The sequence below is a fragment of the Podarcis raffonei genome, chromosome 4 (genome assembly GCF_027172205.1).
Source record: "Podarcis raffonei isolate rPodRaf1 chromosome 4, rPodRaf1.pri, whole genome shotgun sequence".
In the NCBI taxonomy this organism is placed as follows: Eukaryota; Metazoa; Chordata; class Lepidosauria; order Squamata; family Lacertidae; genus Podarcis; species Podarcis raffonei.
The window spans coordinates 57,322,842-57,342,664 of NC_070605.1; the positions used below are offsets into that span (position 1 = coordinate 57,322,842).

Consider the following 19,823-nt stretch of genomic DNA (forward strand, 5'->3'; position numbering starts at 1 on the left):
TTTTAGCCATTTGTTTTTAATTTTTAAGCCATTTTGAAGCCTTTGGAACAGAAAAGCAGTCTAAAAATACTAACATAATGTAACTACTAGATTACATTAAGGAAGAATTACATACACTCTGCAGGGTTGCTTCTCCCCTTCCCCCCATAAAGTCAAGAGATGCTCATCACAGGACTGCAATGTGTAATATTGCCAATTCTTAAACTCAAATTCTGGTTGCATTTTTTCAATCCAAGGTCAAAGCTGTGTACTCACAGTGGGTCTGGCTACAGCTGCTGCCTATAACCTTCCCTAAAGTTAAACAGCATATTTGACTTGCATACAGTGAAATAAATCTCTTAGATTTAATTCTAGAATAGAGAGACAAGTAGTTAGGTGCTGTTTGCTCATTGTTTCTTAGGGGAGAAAACACTGCAAAGATTTACCAGCAGAACAGACTGTCCTAATTTAGGAAAAGAAGCTATTTGTACCAGAACTGTACCTGAATGTGGGATGGAGGGGGTGGGGAGCAGGATCACACCAGCATTATAAAGTCTTATTTAAAACATTTATGGAGATGTGCACTGCAACTTCATCACAGTTGTACAATATTTAATGTATAAGATCAGTTTTAGTTCCCTGTGGATTGTTAAAGTGTTCAAGACTCTCATTTACTTCTGGGACAAAGAGTGAACAATTGCATTTCTTATGTTTTATGAATTACTGTACAGTTCTTGCAATTTCTTTCTCAGATCAAAGTACAACTAATCAATGGGAAACACAGTCAAACAGAGAGGGAGCCTCCCAATTTCTTTCTTTTCTTTTCCTGATGGACTGCAACTCCCACCATTGCTCACTAATAGCCATGCTGTCTCGGGCTGGGGAGAGCAGGAGTTCAACAATATTTGGATGGCTGCTGGTTCCCCCTTCCAGTACTATTGTTCATGTGTTTCCCATTGGTTTGCCCTGCTTTTATTTTAAACAGCAGTTTTCAAGAACTGTACGGCAACTCACTAACAATGAGAAACACTCTCCTTCACTTGTCCCAGGAGTAAAGGCAATAATTTGCATGCATTTGTATGCTATGTTTTCATCTACTTTTCTGCATCCACTGTTGCATGAGATTTTCTAGGGTGTGAAATAGTTAACAGGCCCAACGGCTTGTACCAGAAGCCTTTAATGTGTTACTGCTTGTGAAATTTATGCCTAGCTTAAGTGGTTTCTTCCCTTTCTAAATGCTTCCTGTGGCCGCTGTCAGTGTTCCATTGCGCCAGAAACGGTTTAGTCATGCTGGCTGCATGACTTGGAAAGCTGTCTGTGGACAAACGCTGGCTCCCTTGGCCTGAAAGTGAGAGGAATGCCGCAACCCCATAGTCACCTTTGTCTGGATTTAACCGTCCTGTGGCTAGAATGCAATCATGTGGCAATGTATGTGCTTTACATGGTGGTTTTGGCTGGTACCTCTGAAGCTGTTAATCTGCTTGTATATTTCCTCCAAGAAGCTCAAGGTAACATGGTTCTCTCCTTGTATGGTAAGTTAGACTGAGACACAGTGGCCCAATCTGCATTATATATTTAAAGCAACATCATATGACTTTGAATAGCCATGGCTTTTCCAAAGAATGATGGGAAGTGTAGTTCATTAAGGGTGCCAAGAATTGTATTTCCTTCACAGAACTACAATTCCCACAGAACTGGGAAGAGGGATTCTTAAACCACATTGAAAATTGTATCTCAGTGACAATGCTGTCTAGTCTCCCTGCAACAAACAAGTTATCTGGGTATAGTCATAAAGAAGGACACCAGTATTATTCACTTGGGATATAGGTGTGGAAATCACTCCACCATTTCGCACACCACTTAACAAAGAGAAATATGCTAGTTTATTTATAATTTGTTATAAATGCTGAGACGATACACTGGGGCTGGATCAACATTGATCGTAAAAATGTTATTAACTAATGTTATGTGTGGAAGTGTATGGAAGTGAGAGCTGGACCATAAAGAAGGCTGATCACCGAAGAATTGATGCTTTTGAATTATGGTGCTGGAGGAGACTCTTGAGAGTCCCATGGACTGCAAGAAGATCAAACCCATCCTTCTTAAGGAAATCAGCCCTGAGTGCTCACTGGAAGGACAGATCCTGAAGCTGAGACTCCAATACTTTGGCCACCTCATGAGAAGAGAAGACTCCCTGGAAAAGACCCTGATGTTGGGAAAGATTGAGGGCACAAGGAGAAGGGGACGACAGAGGACGAGATGGCTGGATATTGTTCTCAAAGCTACCAGCATGTGTTTGACCAAACAGGAGTGCCTGGCGTGCTCTGGTCCATGGGGTCACGAAGAGTCGGACATGACTAAACGACTAAACAACAACAATGTTGTATAACTCTCAATGCAGTTTTCCATTGTCAAAAGCTCCCTGCTCTACAGCGCCCTCTGGTGTCACATTTTTATAACACATTTACAACCAACCAGTGTAGATTTGCTTTACAATCTAACTATATATAAGTTAAGGAATAGTGCATACATTCTGGGGCATGCCACACTCATTTCTCTCATGTGCTGCTTCTGTAAGGATTCTCCCATAAATGTGCAATTCTCCCACTATTAAAAAATGTGCCATCTGTAAGCTGTATTTTTAGAATGAATTTTCATATTCCAGCCTTAAACATATCGCAGCCTGCCTTGATGCTTCAGGATGGGTATGTATGTATGTATGCATGTATGTATGTATGTATGTATGCATGCATGCATGTATGTATTGAGCTTGCTTGCTTACTTGCTTACTTCATTGCCTAAAGACTTTCTGTGGTAACTGTGTAATGTGGCTCCTCTCCTGGGTATACTCTGTGAACCTAGATCACTACTTGTTCGATAATTTTTGGGTTGCACAAAATGCCCAGTTAAAAGGAAGATGTTCCTTCATAATGGAATGCCCAGAAACAAATGACAGAGCTCCTGTAATTGTTGTTTTTTAAAATTGCCCTCCAAGATTATAAATCAAGCACCATCAGACTGATATGTTTGCATTTATTCATTTATTTACAACATGCCTTAAGTCTAGTGTTTTGCCCTCTAAGGCTATAAATCAAGCACCATCAGATGATTACACATCTGCTTATTTACAATGTGCCTTTGCATCGACAAGGCACCATATGTAATTTAGAAATCTCAGAATAACTGTGTTAAAGATCAAGAGCATTGATTCACAGAATTTCTTAGGCTGGATTCAAAGAAAAGCAGGAAGGGCTTTTCAAAGTAAATCAACTTCCTTGTTCCTTTCTGCCCACCTAGTTTTACAGTGAACCAATCTGCTGAGCAGTATATGGAAAGGAAAGACTTGAGCCTGGGGTTCTTAAACATATGTAGGAGGGAAATAGCAGTGCAGTTGTAATTTTTGAGACAGGAAATGCAACAAAATTTAAGGAGCAAGCACTAGCTGACAATGTGATTCTGTTTGTGTTCTTGTTGGTGGCAAACACTGCCCCACTCTAGTTGCATTCAGCTGTTGCTTATGTGCCAAAAATCAGAACTCTTTAGCTGCTCAAAAAAGGATGGGTAAAACAGCCAGTTTTGTTTTTTCTATGTTTCTCTTCTTCTTTCTTTCTTAAATTCAGTTCTTCACATTTCCACATCAGTTTGTGATTTTTATTATTATTATTATTATTTTAAAAAGTCAAAAGAAAATCCATCAGTATTTTAGTGCCAATGCACCCAACCAATATCGTACACTATTTCTACCATCAAGTGAGAGATGGGCACCTCCCTCCTGCCCTGGTTGTATCTTCTTTTTCAGGCAGGCAGCAAACCCAGTAAACCTGTCCATACTTTTCACTTCGCTGGCCTAATGATCTGGAATCTTCCTTTTCCATCTCAGTTCACCAGGAATAGGTGGGTTAGGAGAGAAGGATTCTTGGCATGCAGGCATGCTTACACCTGAAAACCGGGTGACAGCATCAAAATACATGAATATTCTTCATTGTGACATAGTGCGTTTTAAAGGGATGAGTACAAAAGATAGTTGTAGCAGTTCTTCTGTTAGGAAGTGCAAAAACTGTGCAGGATGAAAGTTGATTGTCCTCTCTGTCCCAAACAAACATTTTGAAGAGTTTATGTGGTAATGATCTAACCTCCTCTCTTCCATTCTTCTCTCTACAAATACAAATGAGCAGGCACCATTTGAGACATCAATAGTATTGCTTCTCAGGAAGGAAAAAAAGCATTTAGCTATGAAATTTACTTCAAAATCCACACAAAATCACAGCAGAAAAATTAGGCATATAATAATTGACGCCTATTCTGTGCCCTTTTAGCCATATATTCACTATGTTATGGCAGTTTTTGCTACCATATTCAGGATAGGATGCTATCAGTATTTAGGATAGGATGGGAGCTGGAAATGGGCAAATAGTTCTTACTAATTGAACTTGTATTCTCATTCACAGATGGTGACTGACAAATGCTAATAATGGCCTAGACATGTGATTCTGATATGGTTTTATTTTATTTTATTTTATTTTACCATAAAGGAATGCTGCTTTTTAATTGGACAGACTATTCTTCTGCTTCCTTCACTGCAATACCAGGCTGCTTCATAGCCTCCAAGCACTTCAAAATATACTACTCTGCACTCCCTTACCATGTGAAATGTCACAGTTAAAAGAGCATTAAGTAATACCTGCTGTTCTCTGTGCAATCTGTGTTCCTGCTTCAGAAAGGGTTACTATGCAAAACCCAGCAGGAATTGCTTAAACGCAGCCCTGCAACTCTTACCCAGTTTTCTATCTTATCTATGGGCAAACAGAAGAAACTTAGGGTGTGACCAAGCTATCACTCCTATCAGGGTTGGTGCTCAAGTCTCCTGGGCTGGCCCAAATCTTTGTATATTTCCCATACTTAACCACCATGCCCCCACCCTGCCCCTGCCCTTGCCCTCCCCCGCCCTGCCCCCACCCCACCCCCAGTTTAGGACTGAGGGTCCAGGATCCCACCCTCCCTTAATAAACACTGAATTTTAACAATTGCTCCTCTGTCCAACATAATACAATGCATGAAAGGAGTGCAAATCGCCTCCCCTTGCTCCATTCACTTGTATGGAACAGGGGGAAGAAGTTGCAATTAAGGAAACCATTGATAAGGTAAGCCCCTTGACCCCACTATCAAGGTAAGGCTGGGGAGAAGAAACTATTGGAAAGTAAACCTCCATTTGTTCATGTATCCAATCCAGAAATGAGGTGATGCGACTGTAGACCCCTGGTTTATTTTCTTCCGCACAGCCCACCCCAAAGCTGGTTGTTCCTACCAGCTTCCAAGTATTCCGATCTTCACATACCAATGGTCCCCCACTGTCTCCCTGAAAGAGACAGGAAAACAAGCTTTTGTCTGGATCTCAAAAAGAAACAGGAGGGAGAGCTGCTAATAACATTTAAGCTAGCAGAAGTTACAGTAGTCATTTAAAAACCAATTAATGGAACCACGGAGAAAGGCTGCAAATGTCTTGACTTGCTTTGAGGGTTGTCATTCAGCAGTCCAGTGTACCTGGATTTAAGTTTAGGATTTTATTTAAATCACTCAGCAAGTACAAATGAATGCCCATCTCTCCTTCTCATTGACTCCCTCAAATGGATTATATTTTATTGAATGGATGAAAAGATGTTTAACCTGCCCTTCATTGTATGATACCCACAAGCAAGCTACTCCCTTCCTCATTCCAGTTTTTCTAATAACTGGGATTGGGCATTATAAGCATATTGTGCCAGTACTTCATTATCTTCATTGGCTCCCAGACTGCTCCTGGGCCCGATTTAAAGTGCTGCTTTTGCCTCTAAGGCCCTTTACATCTTGGGATATTGGTAGTATCTTCACCACCACCAGATTGCTCAGTTAAGACAGTCACCTTTAAGAAATGCCCCTACCTGACATGTGTCTATGCCTCCTTGTAAATAACCTGCGCAGAGCATTGATGAAGCCACGATTCCCCCATAGACCTCTCTGTGGTTGCACACTTTGTTAGAAATCAAAGGGACACCAGCATAATTCAGAATCTCTGACGTATCACCTGTTCCAAGACAGAAGTTAAATTCTCCATTTCAGGGATAGTGAAGATATGGCATCTTAAAAAGTGATTAGCTCTTACTTTTTAAATTCATTTAAAACAAACAAACAAAAAACTTTCCTATAATGTCATATATTTTATTAATCCCAGCCAACCAATGCTGCATTTAGTTTTCTTTAGAAATACAGTGGAACCTCGGTTTTCTAGCGTCTCGGAAGTTGAATGTTTCAGCTTTCAAACACCAAAAGCTCAGAAGTAACTGCTTCGGTTTTCAAATGCTTTTCAGAAGCCAAACATGCCACGAGGCTTCCATTTTGAGTTTCCCTATTGTATTGAGGCTTCCATCTTGAGTTTTTGGTTTTTGAACATTTCGGAAGTCGAAAGGTCTTCAAGAACGGATTCCGTTCGAAAACCAAGATTCCACTGTAGTTGAAACATTTGTTCAATCCTATACATTTTTTTTAATATTAAGAAGGAATTCCCAAATCTACCCAGAAATTCTTTAAGAATTTGTGGAGATCTTAGCTGGGCTTAAGTTTCACTGAAAGCAATCAAGCCAATATTATTGGATAATATCCAACTTTAGTCCAATTCAGAGTAGACCCATTATTCTGACTATTATTGGATATCAACCACTGTGTCTCATGGAGACCTGGGGCTCCTTCTCACCCCTAGCTGATAGATGTGAAGAAGAGAAGTCTCTGTACATGACACCTTACTTCACATCTGGTAGTACCTCCATTTCCATATTTTGGTCAGACTGGAATTTTTCTGCTTATGGGAAAGTATTTATTAAGTGTATCTCTTGAATTCATTGTTCACACATAGCAAATTTTCAGTTATCAAAAAATACATTGTTAGATTCAAATGCTAAAATACTCGCCTCCTTCTTCTGCAGCTCCCCATCCTGATATCCAACACATTTTCCCCTCTGGAAAATGTTCTCCATAATTAGGAAGACAAATTGGCTCTATATTACCTGTGTAAAAAGAAATACCTGCTCTCCAAACTAGCAGTTTCATAATACATATTTTTGATAGTCATGTGAGCTTGTTTATATATCTCAATTTTCCTTCAGAGATTTCAGAGCAACTTCAATATGGTCTCCAAGTGGCCTCCAATCATAGCTATCAACATTTCCCTTTTTAAAAGGGAAATTCCCTTATTCCGAATAGGATTCCTCACAACAAAAGGGAAAAGTTGACAGCTATGCCACCAATATAAGTAGTGTCAGGTCCAGACAAAGTCTGAATACACACTACACCTTTAAAGCACATCTAAAGCACATTCTCTTTCGCAAAGGATTTTGGAACTTGTAGTTTAGCCCACACAGGGTAACAATTCCCAGCAATCCTTAATGAATTATAGTACCCAGAATTCATTGAGGGGGGAAATATGCTTTGTATGTGCTTTAAAGATATAGTGTGTACTCAGCCTGACATGCCTTCAGCAGTAGAATTGCATAATGTGCCTTGACTCCCATCATCTGTATTGTATTGCACTTATGGAGGTCAAGCCTTTGACATTCAGCCAAAGCCTGAACTGATGACAGTTCAGAAGATTCACTGTGGCCAACAAGCAACTCTAAAGAGGCAACAAGGAATGGGAGAGAGGAAGTTTCATGTATCCAGTTAATTTGCTACTGTATAGACTTGAGGGGTGATAGAGGATATAGACTAGCACTGTAGTTCTCCATTTCCATGAAAATGCACCTCAAATAAAAACACAATACTGGAAATGTGTGCATTCAAGCTTGCTTGCTCCCCCCCCCCCCTATTTTGGGTTATTCACTCTACCTCATCGTATAAATAATGGGTCTGTTTGTGGTACATTAGCTTATGCTAGATCAAGGAATATGTTCCTCAGCATTTTAAATAAATATACTGTGGGTTTTTCTATTTGTGGAAACAAACCCATGGGTCAAAATAAGCACTCTCCATTCCAGTATTCTTTGGGAGGTTCAGCCCATCCTCATGACAAGGACTCCAAGTACATGGATGAACTACCAGCGATTGCAAATACAAATTTGGGGGAAAGAGCTGTAGCTCAATGCAGAGCACATACTTTGCATGTGGAAAGTTAAGCCGCAACATATCTCTGAATACCAGTTTTGGGGAAACACCAGCAGAAGAGGGTTATGGCCTTCATGCTGTATTTATGGGCTTCCCGGAGGCTGTTGTGGGTAGCAGAATATTAGCCTTGATGGACCTTTAGTCTGGTCCAGCTGGGTTGTTCTTACAGGGCCTCTCTCTTAACTCTGTTGGTACTTAGGACCAAACTAGACATGACATTGTTCACACAATTTATTTCCCTTATAAACAAAATTATGGACAACCTTTTGAGGACACCCCTGTGGGTATGATAAAACTGCTGTGGTCCATGGGCCTCCAACTGGTCACTCTTCATTGAGGTAACCAGATGCATTCTTTATGCTTACAGTCCTCACTATCCACATGGAGAGTGCTTTTTTTAATTTGCAAGGGTTCCACATTCCTTCATACGAATGGAAGGATGACTTCAGGATCAGCACAGATCCTGAAGTCTTTGTTATTCTGAGAGCAAGAGGATTCACGCTCCAAGAAACCTGGGTGTGTATTTTAGAGTGTTGCTGACATGCCAAGAAAACAAGTAAATCAGGTTGCTATGTGGGATGGCTCATATTGCCGGATCATTTACTTATTCATTTAAAAAAATGTACACAGCAATTTTTTAAAAAAATGATGCAGTTTACAACTATACAAACATAATAAAAGACACATAAAAATTAAAATCAGAAATTATTGTTATCTCCATTAGGCATCATTGTGGGACTGCTGGTTCTTGATTCAGATTACCACAGATTAATATTATATTTTTAGTGACAGTAGTAATCAATTCTAAGTTTAAATGCGGAACAAGAGCGGAAAGAGAAAGAAATAGCAACAGATTCAAAATTACCATTTAGTGCAAGTGGTTTGGCCAGCCTAATCAATGCTATATCATTCTTCATTGTTTTGGGTTTATAATTTTTATGGTATATAATTTTGTCCACTAAATATGGATTAGCAGGGCCTTCTTCCAGTATTACAAAGCCCGCATACACACTCCAAGCTCTTGGGAAGTACAAACTGAAACAAAGACATTAGAAAGAGAAAGGGTTAGTAGCTTCCAACATTTAAAATCATTTGCCAAACCTGTGTGACACATTTTTGGCCTCAGTGCCATTCTGGCACAAGAAGTCATTTCCAGCAATGACAGAAGATTCATATTTCTAGAAATCGTGTATAATTATAGCAGCTTGTTAGGATTTTTTATACTCATCAGTGCTCAGCCATGATTAATTTCTGATCTGGAACCAATGCTTATTAGTATCAAATATTTAATAAACCAGTTTCTAATGCCCAGCTTGCCAGTAAAACATTTATTCTTATTTTTATCTGTAAGATGCCTTGAGTCCATGTCAGGGAAAAAGGCAGGGTATAAAATAGTAGTAGTAGTAGTAGTAGTACCCTGCTGATTTCATTTTTTTCCTTCTAATGATGCATCCAATCCACCTAGTGACATTAATTTGGTCAATGCTGCATCTGTAATCCTCTACAGTCTGCTTCCTGAGGAATTTGTTGTTGCAATCCAGCAATGCTCCTGTTCTTGGCTATTCTATCACAACACCCTGCTCCTTCATTGATAGTGCTTTTTATTTTATTTTAGTCTTTTTTAAAGGTGTTCCTCAGTGTGTACCATTACTAGGATGGAAGGATCTGACCATTTCAGTTCTCTCAGTTTCTCATTTTTCCAATCTTGAATTCAGTTCTCCACATTTCTGCAGCAATTTGTGAACCTTGCTGTAAAAAACCTCATGAAAATGTGAACTGAAATTAATTTCTCCCCAGGCCCTAACATCTGTACCTGTTCATATTTAACCGCATCTCTTATTGCAGAAGCTAAAACTGATTTTTCATGACCTTCCTGTGTCAAGAAATTGCCCTTCTTTTTCCTAGCATAGTATTGTGCCCTTTACACATCTCAGTAGTGACTAATAATAATAATAATAATAATAATAATAATAATAATAAATTATTTATACCCCACCCATCTGTTTGGGTTTCCCCAGCCACTCTGGGCAGCTCCCAACAGAACATTAAAAGCACAATAAAACATCAAACATTAAAAACTTCCCGAAACAGAGCTGCCTTCAGATGTCTTCTAAAAGCCAGATAGTTGTTTATTTCCTTGACATCTGACTGCAGGGCGTTCCGCAGGGCAGGCACCATCACCAAGAAGGCCCTCTGCCTGGTTCCCCGTAACCTCATATCTCACAGTGAGGGAACCGCCAGAAGGCCCTTGGCGCTGGATCTCAGTGTCCGGGCTGAACGATGGGGGTGGAGACGCTCCTTCAGGTATACAGGACCGAGGCCGTTTAGGGCTTTAAAGGTCAGCACCAACACTTTGAATTGTGCTTTGAAACGTACTGGGAGCCAATGTAGGTCTTTCAGGACCAGTGTTATATGGTCTCAGTGGCCACTCCCAGTCACCAGTCTAGCTGCCACATGTGAGAAACATTACTACGGCTTCACTCCCTGGCACTGGTGCGTCATTTTAAAACCTGGCCACTATGTGGGCAGGACACTTACTTCACAACTGTGGCCCAGCTAGGATAGGGATCAACAATTGGTCGGGAACAACCACCGCAATAGGTGTCTGTGGTGCAAAAACATGGTGAATGAGACAAGGCACTTACTCATAAACACAGTGGGCTGCTGTTACAATCCACCAAGGGGTGATGATAGATCCACCACACAAATGATATCCTTGAAACTGAAGGCTGGCTTGCCATGGCCATTGCTGGGGCATCGACGCATTTCCTCCCACTATACGGGGGGCATACCTGGACCGAGCACCACACGCTGTAGAAAAGGGAAAGTAGCGTCACTGGGATCACTTGTGAGGAATCCTTATCTGGACGAGCTGTACATACAGAGGTGTACACAGGGTCCCTTGCGCAAGGAGCTGTATTGGTGTCCCTCCTGGGGGAAAGGCCCTTTAGCACAACAGCCACATTAGAAAGTACTATATTTTACACAAGTACTTGAAGTGTCTGGAGTGAGGGTGAGGTGAGGAGGAAGGGCAAAAAATTCACACACCTTTGTGCTGCAGTGTGAGAAGGATGGGAAGCTTCTGCTGTGTTTGATCTCACCGTGACAGTATTGGTGCATCATTACACACAAATACTTCATACACTCTATAGTCCAATAGGTGATTCTTTTGTGATAAAAAACAAACAAACCCAGGCCTGAGCCCCTAGCAGAGTCTGTTCTCGCTAACGCCTAATTATGTCTCTGCACATATATTTTAAAGACCCAGTTCTTGAATCTAAGTCATGCTTAACTCAGAGAGACACATAAGAATATTCATGAGAAATATATTGTCTTACTTTGGGGGTGTTCCCAAATCACTCTCTCTTTTTCTCTAACTCATCTGCCAGTTCTCCCTTGTATAATTTTTCTCTCCTACTTGCTAAAATTTTATTTACAGAAAGGAGATATTTCTGTGAATTGCTGTCAAATTTCACCCACTGGAAGGTCTCCTGTACATGATTTGACCCCTGGAAATGAATTGGAGCAGCTACCATGCTCTCAACTTGCATATTTCAACTTGCACAAACGAACTTTTAGCTTGCACATTCTCCCACAATTCTTGTTGTGAAACTGATGTTACATTCTGCTGTTTTTCAAAGCACTTACCCAAACATTTTAGGATGATCACATAGCCGGAGGCACACTCTTCTCTGAAATGAAAAGAAGACAAAGTGATAGACCTGAATGCTTGCTACCTCTCTTTCCACTTCATCCATCAAATTAAATTGAGGTTCAATGTGTTAAGTCTAAAAGAAAGAAAAAAGGAGCCCCTTCTCAAAAGTATTCTTCCAGCTTCTGTTGCCTTTTCATTTTTATTTAAACTGTTCTAATTGTTTACGTATATGACATAGTATCATTTTTGTTGATATTTAAAGATATGAAATTGCTTTCATTTATTTTATAAGAAGCGACTTGTAAACAGAATTAAATAAATAAATAAAGCACCCTTCCTTTGTATTGCTATGAGGCAATGGTTTTGAGGGGGGGCTCCAGGGGTCCTGTGCACTTTTCTTTCCCTTCCCACCCTCCCCCATGCTGCACTGGTTGTTCACTCTTACACACACACATACACACGCCAGATGGTGGTGGGAAGAGGTAAAATGGGTCCCCATTTCTTTCTTTTGCTTTGGGGAGGGAGAGAAAGAAAGAAAAGGACCCGTCAATTTACTTCCTGCCACCTGGGAACAAGGGTGCCAACTCCTAGGGGCTGAACCCGTCCCCCCAATATTTGTTAGTGGAGAACTGAGGCCCCTCAGTGTTCGTTTGGGCATCACATGTGACATCACAACATCATACACAATGCTCAGACACAGCGCTGTCACACAAGCCGACAACATGGGAGCTCCCCCTTCTCCTGCTGTAGTGGGAAAGCAGCCCCTGGTCTATGGGGGTGGCAGGAAGCCAAGAAGCCCCTGGCCATGGAAGCCGGGCTGCTGCGTGACACCTAGACATGATGTCAGTCCCCCCCCCCCATCACTTTCCCAAGTCAGTGTGCCTGCCTGGTAAGTGGGGGTGGGGAGGAAACGAACAGACCCCCTTTTCCTTCCCTCCCCCAAACAAAAGAAAGAAAAAGGGGCCTATTTCCCTTCCTATTGGCGAGGTGGTAAGATTGGAACAGTATTCTTCAGCCACCAAATGCCTGGAATATCACGAATGTTTTCCAATACTTCCTGAATAATTACAGAGACAGGTGCACCTCAAAAGGGAGGGCATTTCACCACTGGGGAATCACCACTGAAAAGGCCATGCCATGGGCCTAAGGGTATAAGATGGTGTGTACTGCAGTTCAGCCCTACCAGCAGGACTGGGTCGGAAGAGTTTATATTTAAAAAATATGTACATATCTTTCTGTAATTTAGCATCTGAGACATACCGCAAGGATGTGGTGTTCTGTGGAGATGTCAGCTGATCGGCTGACAACCAATGATCTGCAGCAACAAAATGCCTCTGAAACGCTTCTTCAATAGCGGTCACTGGGTAGGCCCTTGAACTCACAAAGCTGTAAATAACAGGAATTGCCTTGAAAATTCAGCAGCATTCTGAACATTTACTTCTTCTATCACATGGCTAGCCTACCTGGCTTGCAAATGTTAGGTGGCTTGCTATAAAGTTTTTATGGAAATATTGCAAATAGTTTTAAGGAAACCCTGTATTAAACTAATGGATAATCAATGAACACACACTAAAATCCCACTGTGGCTTCTGATGGATCATCCTGCTGTTGTTTTCCTTATCCATTCCCATTTATATCCTGCCTTTCTCTCATCATGGAACCCAAAGCAACATACACGTGGTTCCCTGGTGGTATCCCATCCAGCCTCTGACTGTCGTCAGAACATGCCATCCTGAGGCCAACCTTCTTGCTCATATTGCTTGAGTATAGCCCAGAATTATAGTTTGGCATTTCCTCAAGAGGGAGCTAATGTTTTGGAGATAATTGAGAATCTATGTATCTGAATGAGATAGCAGTCAACCAGGAGTGAACAACGTCCAGATATTATTGGACTATAGCACCCATCATCTCTGACCATTCACCATGCTAACTAGAGTCCAACAATATCTGGAGAACGGCAGGTTGCCCATCTCTGCTCAAAGTTGGCTGAAGGCCCCTTGTGTAGGAAATGTGGAACTGACATAGGGTAGCAGGCCTGCTGATTTTAGGGCTGTTTGCTACTTGCCTCCCCTTTGACTCTACCTTTACATTTGTAAATGAAACATAGAGTAGCAATAAGTCTCCTGTGCCATCCTGTGTCAAAAGCAAGTGACACAGAAACAGCAACAAAAAAACTGTCAGTTTCTTGGCGAAGTTCTGTTAATGCTATTTGTTTGTTTACAACATTTGTATGCTAATCACATAACACAAAGTTATATTTTCAGGGGCTTTACTGATTAATAGTGTTTTGTAGTAAATATGCACTTTCTGCAGAAATAAAAAATAACCAGCACTTTGCTGCAGAAACCACCTTGATTTTTAGTATGTGGGTTGTATTTCAGAAAGCCGGATGTAATGAGAGGGACTTCTCTTTTAAAGCAAGCAACAGTTTGACATACGAACCCTTCATTTCCATGGTCATTTCCTATACAGTACCTTGAGATACCTAAGTATTTACATGTAACTCTTCCATAGGTTTCTTGCCAGTTTTCTGAACACACAGTCCTCCAGGCTCCGTAAGCAAACACTTGCAACACAGCCTTCTTGCCACTCAGTCTGACTGTGAGATACAGAAAGAAAGGCCGTAAATAGCTAATAAGCAACTGCTGCGACTGAATCAGTGTACTAATGTACTGTATCTCTCGAGATCCAATGAATTTTGGCATTGGTTTTTGTGCATTTGTTCCTATTTCATGCAATAAAGGTATTATTATTATTATTATTATTATTATTATTTATTACTTATACTCCGCCCATCTGGCTGGGTTTCCCCAGCCACTCTGGGTGGCTTCCAACAGGAGATTAAAAATACATTAAAACATCAGTCATTAAAAACTTCCCGGAACAGGGCTTTATAACAAAATGGGTTATGAATGTAAAATTTAAAAATGCTATCTTGAAAACTCATGCAGGTTGAGATCTTCTACCCCTCCTTACTCTGGGAGGGGGTAGAAGCAAAATCCTAGGAGTCAAGGTCCCTTCACCCCCCCAAAAAAATTTTTTTTGATGGCCATTGCCATTCAAATGGTATGTGCACGCCACATCCTGTGATCGATTATGTGGGACAGGCCTTACCTGGCTCTCCCAATATTTATTCAAATTGGCACACCTGCTCTGCTCATACTCTGCACTTGGCAATCTTCTAGAGCAGTGCTTTCCAAAATGTGGTACATGTGCCCTCAGGAGCAGGCCAAGAGTTTTTGAAGGGTAATCAGCAGAATTTGCTCTAGTTTACAAAAAATAATATTATTAAAACTACTCTCAAAGTATCTTCACCTGAGAAGAGACACGGTTGTAAGACTAAACTCTCAAAAGCTTATGCAATTATGGTAAGTTTGGGAAACATTCTTCTAGAGATGTAGCCATGTCAGCCTCTTGCAGCCAAAAAAAAAACAATGTACCATATTGTGGTGCCTTAAAGGTTGCCTCCAGAATTTGTCAATGGGATTCAATCACATACTGGGGTATAAGTCTGTGTCATTAAAATGGATTTAAGTTCACTGTCAAAACAAATATGATTTTTTTAAAAAAAGCACAAAGGACTTTTGTGGCTGGGAAACTGATAGGGAGCCACACTAAAAAGTTTGGGATAAATGACTGGTTGAAAGGAAACGATTTAACCGCAAGGAAATCAGGATGGATGCTTATTGTAGTATAACTTCCCCTCAAGCAATTCAGCATGAATGTTCAATAAAGCACAGTCATCATATGACTTCTGCGTAATCTTTGTGCGAGCAAATCTTTGTGTGCTCAATAATCTGGATAGAGATGGGAGATAAATTCAGTTTTCTTTACTTTTTCATAGAATCATATCATACAATCACAGACTTTTAAAGTTGGAAATGACCCGAAAGTTCATCAAGTTCACCCCTCCCTGTAATTTTTAATGAGAAAATACGTAAGTTGCACTTCTTGAACCAATACGTGAACCAAAACACAGCCATTCTTGTAAATTTGCACCTCTCCCAATTTTGCAATGCAGTTCTCCAAATGATGTGTCTACAACTGCATATATTATAGAAAACTGCATATAAAAATGCATTAGTGAAAATAACATGCAAAAATACATTATATTAGGGGAAATTATATACAAAAATGTATCAGGAGAAATGTGCACTGAAATGCTGACAAATTTCAATGATTATTTTTTTAAATCTGCAAATTGCTGTGGAAGTGTGGAGAATTGGATTTAAGACTGGGGAAAAATGAGAAAAGTAAGAGAAACTAAAATTGTCAGATTCATCCATCCCTACCCAAGGAATAACACATTTATTTGTGGCACAGCCATTCTGCCATTCCGCATAATTTCTGTTGCTGATATGCACCTTCTCTACATGTGATCATGAGCTCTCTTGACCTAGAAATTGCCCTCAGTGTCCTGCCATATTGAAAGGTAACAATAGTAACTTCTGTTCGTGCAAAAAGAATGCAGCAAACAATGGTCAACCATGTTTTGTTTGGAAATATTGAATGGAATGTTTCAAACAGAGCTTGGATTTAGTTTTTAACAAAAAAATTCAAAACTAAGTTTTGAGGGGAAGTAGCATGTGTAATCCAGAATCAAATCAAAGTTACCACATCTATATTCATCCTCTCCGTCTCTACAGTTGAAGACTCCATCACATCTTGCTGTTTGGTCAATACATCTGAAGGACGACCTGCACCGAAATCCCCCAATGCAGTTGAAGTAAACTGACAGGATGAAAGGAAATCATATCAAGTTAATACGGCATATCCTTGGCTTGGCAGCAATATTATGATTATGATGATTATTAATTTATATACCACTTAATTGTAGTAAAGCCTCAAAGCGGTTAAGATATATTCCTTTAGATAAACATGCTGAAAGAAGGTTTGAAAGGGAATTTGTGAATTACAGACCTAGGATAGGGTTGCCATATTTCAAAAAATGAAATTCCGGACACAAAAGTTGTTAGTTTTGCTCAGAGTTGTTGGCCTTTTTTGGCTAAATCTTTAAAAAGTGAGGTTTTTGATCTATTTTAAAGAAAATTCACCAATATTTTGACTTCTGACATGGGTTGCCATATGCCCGGGTTCCCTTGGACATTTCAGTGATTTCTGCCTGGGCACTCTTTCTGAATGCCGTATCCAGATGTATGGCAACCCTACCTAAGACAAGATAGCATTGTCATACTGCCCCAAATACAGAAGCCAGCCTGACTGGCAGCTGAAATTTACATCAACGTTGGTGATCGAACAGTTTCCTCACCTGATCACTGCACTTGAGAGTGACAGTTTAGTTTAGAAGGCCCAGGGCAAGCTGTGAGGGATGTATTGGGGGGGGGGCTCAGGAGTAATGGTGGAGACACCTCCATCATTTGCGGCCTGAGATGAAACTTAGCCATGCTCATTCATTTCTATGGCTCTGCTCTGAATACCAGCCCATATTTCTCAGACTTGGTTGAATAGCAGATAATGGCACATGATTGGCTGTGCTGGACCACCTGATTTCCAAGACCAAGAGGATTCTGGTCTGAAATGTTAAAAGTGTCCAGGCTCAAATTGCCACCACATTCATTCAGTTGTCCCAATGATGCAAACAGAAAGGAATTGATGCCTGGTCTACAGAGCTCCATGCACCACATGAGCCTCTTGGGCTTGCCAATTGGAAGGTCAGTGGTTCAAATCCCCGTGACTGAGTGAGCTCCCGTTCCTCTGTCCCAGCTCCTGCCAACCTAGCAGTTCGAAAGCACGCCAGTAGATAAATCGGTACCGCTGCGGCAGGAAGGTAAATGGCGTTTCCATGTGCTCTGGCTTCTATCACAGTGTTTCATTGCGCCAGAAGCAGTTTAGTCCTCTGGCCACATGAGCTGGAAAGCTGTCTGTGGACAAATGCTGGCTCCCTCAACCTGAAAGCGAGATGAACGCTGCAACCCCATAGTTGCCTTTGACTGGACATAACTGCCCAGGGGTCCTTTACCTTTACCACATGAATGCTGCATCCCAGAGTTCCACATGCGCCACAGTTCAGGAGGTCCGTTCTTAATCTGAAACTGTTCTTAACCTGAAGCACCACTTTAGCTAATGGAGCCTCCTCCTGCTGCTGCGCCGCCAGAGCAAAATTTCTGTTCTCATCCTGAAGCAAAGTTCTTAACCTGAAGCACTATTTCTGGGTTAGCGGAGTCTGTAACCTGAAGCGTATGTAACCAGAGGTCCCACTGTACACTGGAAGTAATCATGTGAGCTGGTCCTAACTGATATCTTCTGGCAGCGTGCATTCTGTTGATTATAGCAATGACTTTATTAAATATCAGCTCTGTTTTATAGATCTCATGCTGAGGAGTTAAAGTGTTTGTGTGTGTGTGTGTGTGTGTGTGTGTGTGTGTGTGTTTAAAATCAATAGGCAACCTTTGGCAGCATCCTATTCTCAGTAGGAGACTCATAAAAAATGCAGACTCTTGAATGGTTAGTTGAGAACCTAATAAATAAGTTATTTGGTACTCACCTCCCAGGCCAATGGCAACTGCTATGATTACAGTGAGTAATAAGGCGAGGATAAGGGGAAGCTGCCCGAGTGGAATTAAGCCATGGCACGGAGGTGTTGAGATCTCTCCTGGAGTAATAAAAAAGCAAGAAACAACAACCTCTGAACAGGACATACAACAATAAGTTTTGCACTAATTATATTTAATAAAAATAGCATCAGCTGCATTCATTCTTTGATGTGCTATTTGATATTCTGATGCCCTGCATAATATATACAGGCAGCAACCATTTTAGGTGTGTCCAATTGATTTGTGATTGCTGACACACAGGTCCTTTTGGACCCGGAAAAGGGCAACATGGGGGCAGATTTTCGTACCGCTGTCGTACCTTCCAGAATAAATATGGATCTGGGCATGTTTCCTTGGATTCCAACTCCCACCATTAATCATGTTAGCCAGGGCTGATGGAAGCTGGAACTCAATAATATCTGAGGGGTCCCCAGTTCCCCATCTCTGGTATAAGTCATTTAAGATTTCCCTAAATCTGAGGGGTTAAAATGAGGTTTGGGAAGAAAGGGCCCCTAATTCCCATCCCAGAACTTCTTGCATTCTTACCATTTTCATTTTCACCGGGATCTATTTTTGCTTGTTGCAGGCAGAACAATCTTTTGTAGAAAAAGCAGAGCTCAGATCCTGGCAGTTCATCTTCTACAACGGAGACAATTTCAACAGATCCAGGACTGGAATCTATTTCTTCAACCTTAACCAACAGTAAGAGAGAGAGAGAGAGAGAGAGAGAGCGCACAAACACACACACTGTTAGACAATGCAAATTCAGGTCAAGTCAATTACCAAAAGAAGACTTTCAAAGTTTTTTCTTCTTGATGCAAGGAAAATATAGTTACTGAGGGTCAATTGAAAACCCATTTTGCTTTTATTGCATGTGACCAGTAAGGAAATTTCCAATTGCACTGGGAAGGGGTAAGAGATAAGCCTCCACACAATCTACTTTCCTGGTGCCTGTAATTTAGTAAGAAAAAACTTGATACATAGCTTCACGCCACATATCTAGCTAATGTCTAGTTTTGCCCTAAACTATGAATCATCAAGGTCAGAATCTCGCCTCTGCCATGAATGAACTCACTGGGTGATGCTTGGTGAGCCACACTCACTCAGCCTTAGCCCCCACCCACAATCTGTAATATGGGGGATAAAAATACTGATTATGAAAAGCGGTGCATGCTATTAGATACAATGCAATGCATTGCCAACATCTTACAGAATCTTTCCAAATCCCAGCTGTCTTGATTTTAGAGTTCAGAACATCAGTCAAGTTTGGCCCTTGGCTAGAAAACATTGGTCGATGAACTTCAAGGACTTAAAGTGTTGCTCAACTCTGTCTTTCGCTATTGCTACACTGTCATTAATTTGACTCCCAAAAAGAGTCACACAAATTACTCCATTAAAAGCCAAAGATCTTTCCTCGTGCCTTAATGCAGCTGTAAACAACCCATTTAAATTAGGAATTCACACAGAATCCTCTCATCTGACTCACAGAGCCTTTTAAATTCAAC

At 40.9% G+C, this 19,823-nt stretch overlaps 1 protein-coding gene across 1 annotated transcript; it reads right to left on the reverse strand.

Annotated features, from left to right (window-relative positions):
- Positions 1–4,996: 4,996 nt before the first annotated feature.
- Positions 4,997–19,606, reverse strand: TMPRSS3 (transmembrane serine protease 3). Its single transcript, XM_053385244.1, has 12 exons — positions 19,529–19,606; positions 18,865–19,009; positions 18,270–18,377; positions 16,379–16,495; positions 14,240–14,363; positions 13,025–13,150; positions 11,758–11,801; positions 10,755–10,920; positions 8,975–9,144; positions 6,921–7,016; positions 5,898–6,040; positions 4,997–5,335 (listed from the first exon to the last, which is right to left on the reverse strand). The coding sequence occupies exons 1-12, from the start codon at positions 19,604–19,606 to the stop codon at positions 4,997–4,999; spliced, it is 1,656 nt and encodes a 551-aa protein (XP_053241219.1).
- Between the last annotated feature and the right edge of the window lie 217 nt (positions 19,607–19,823).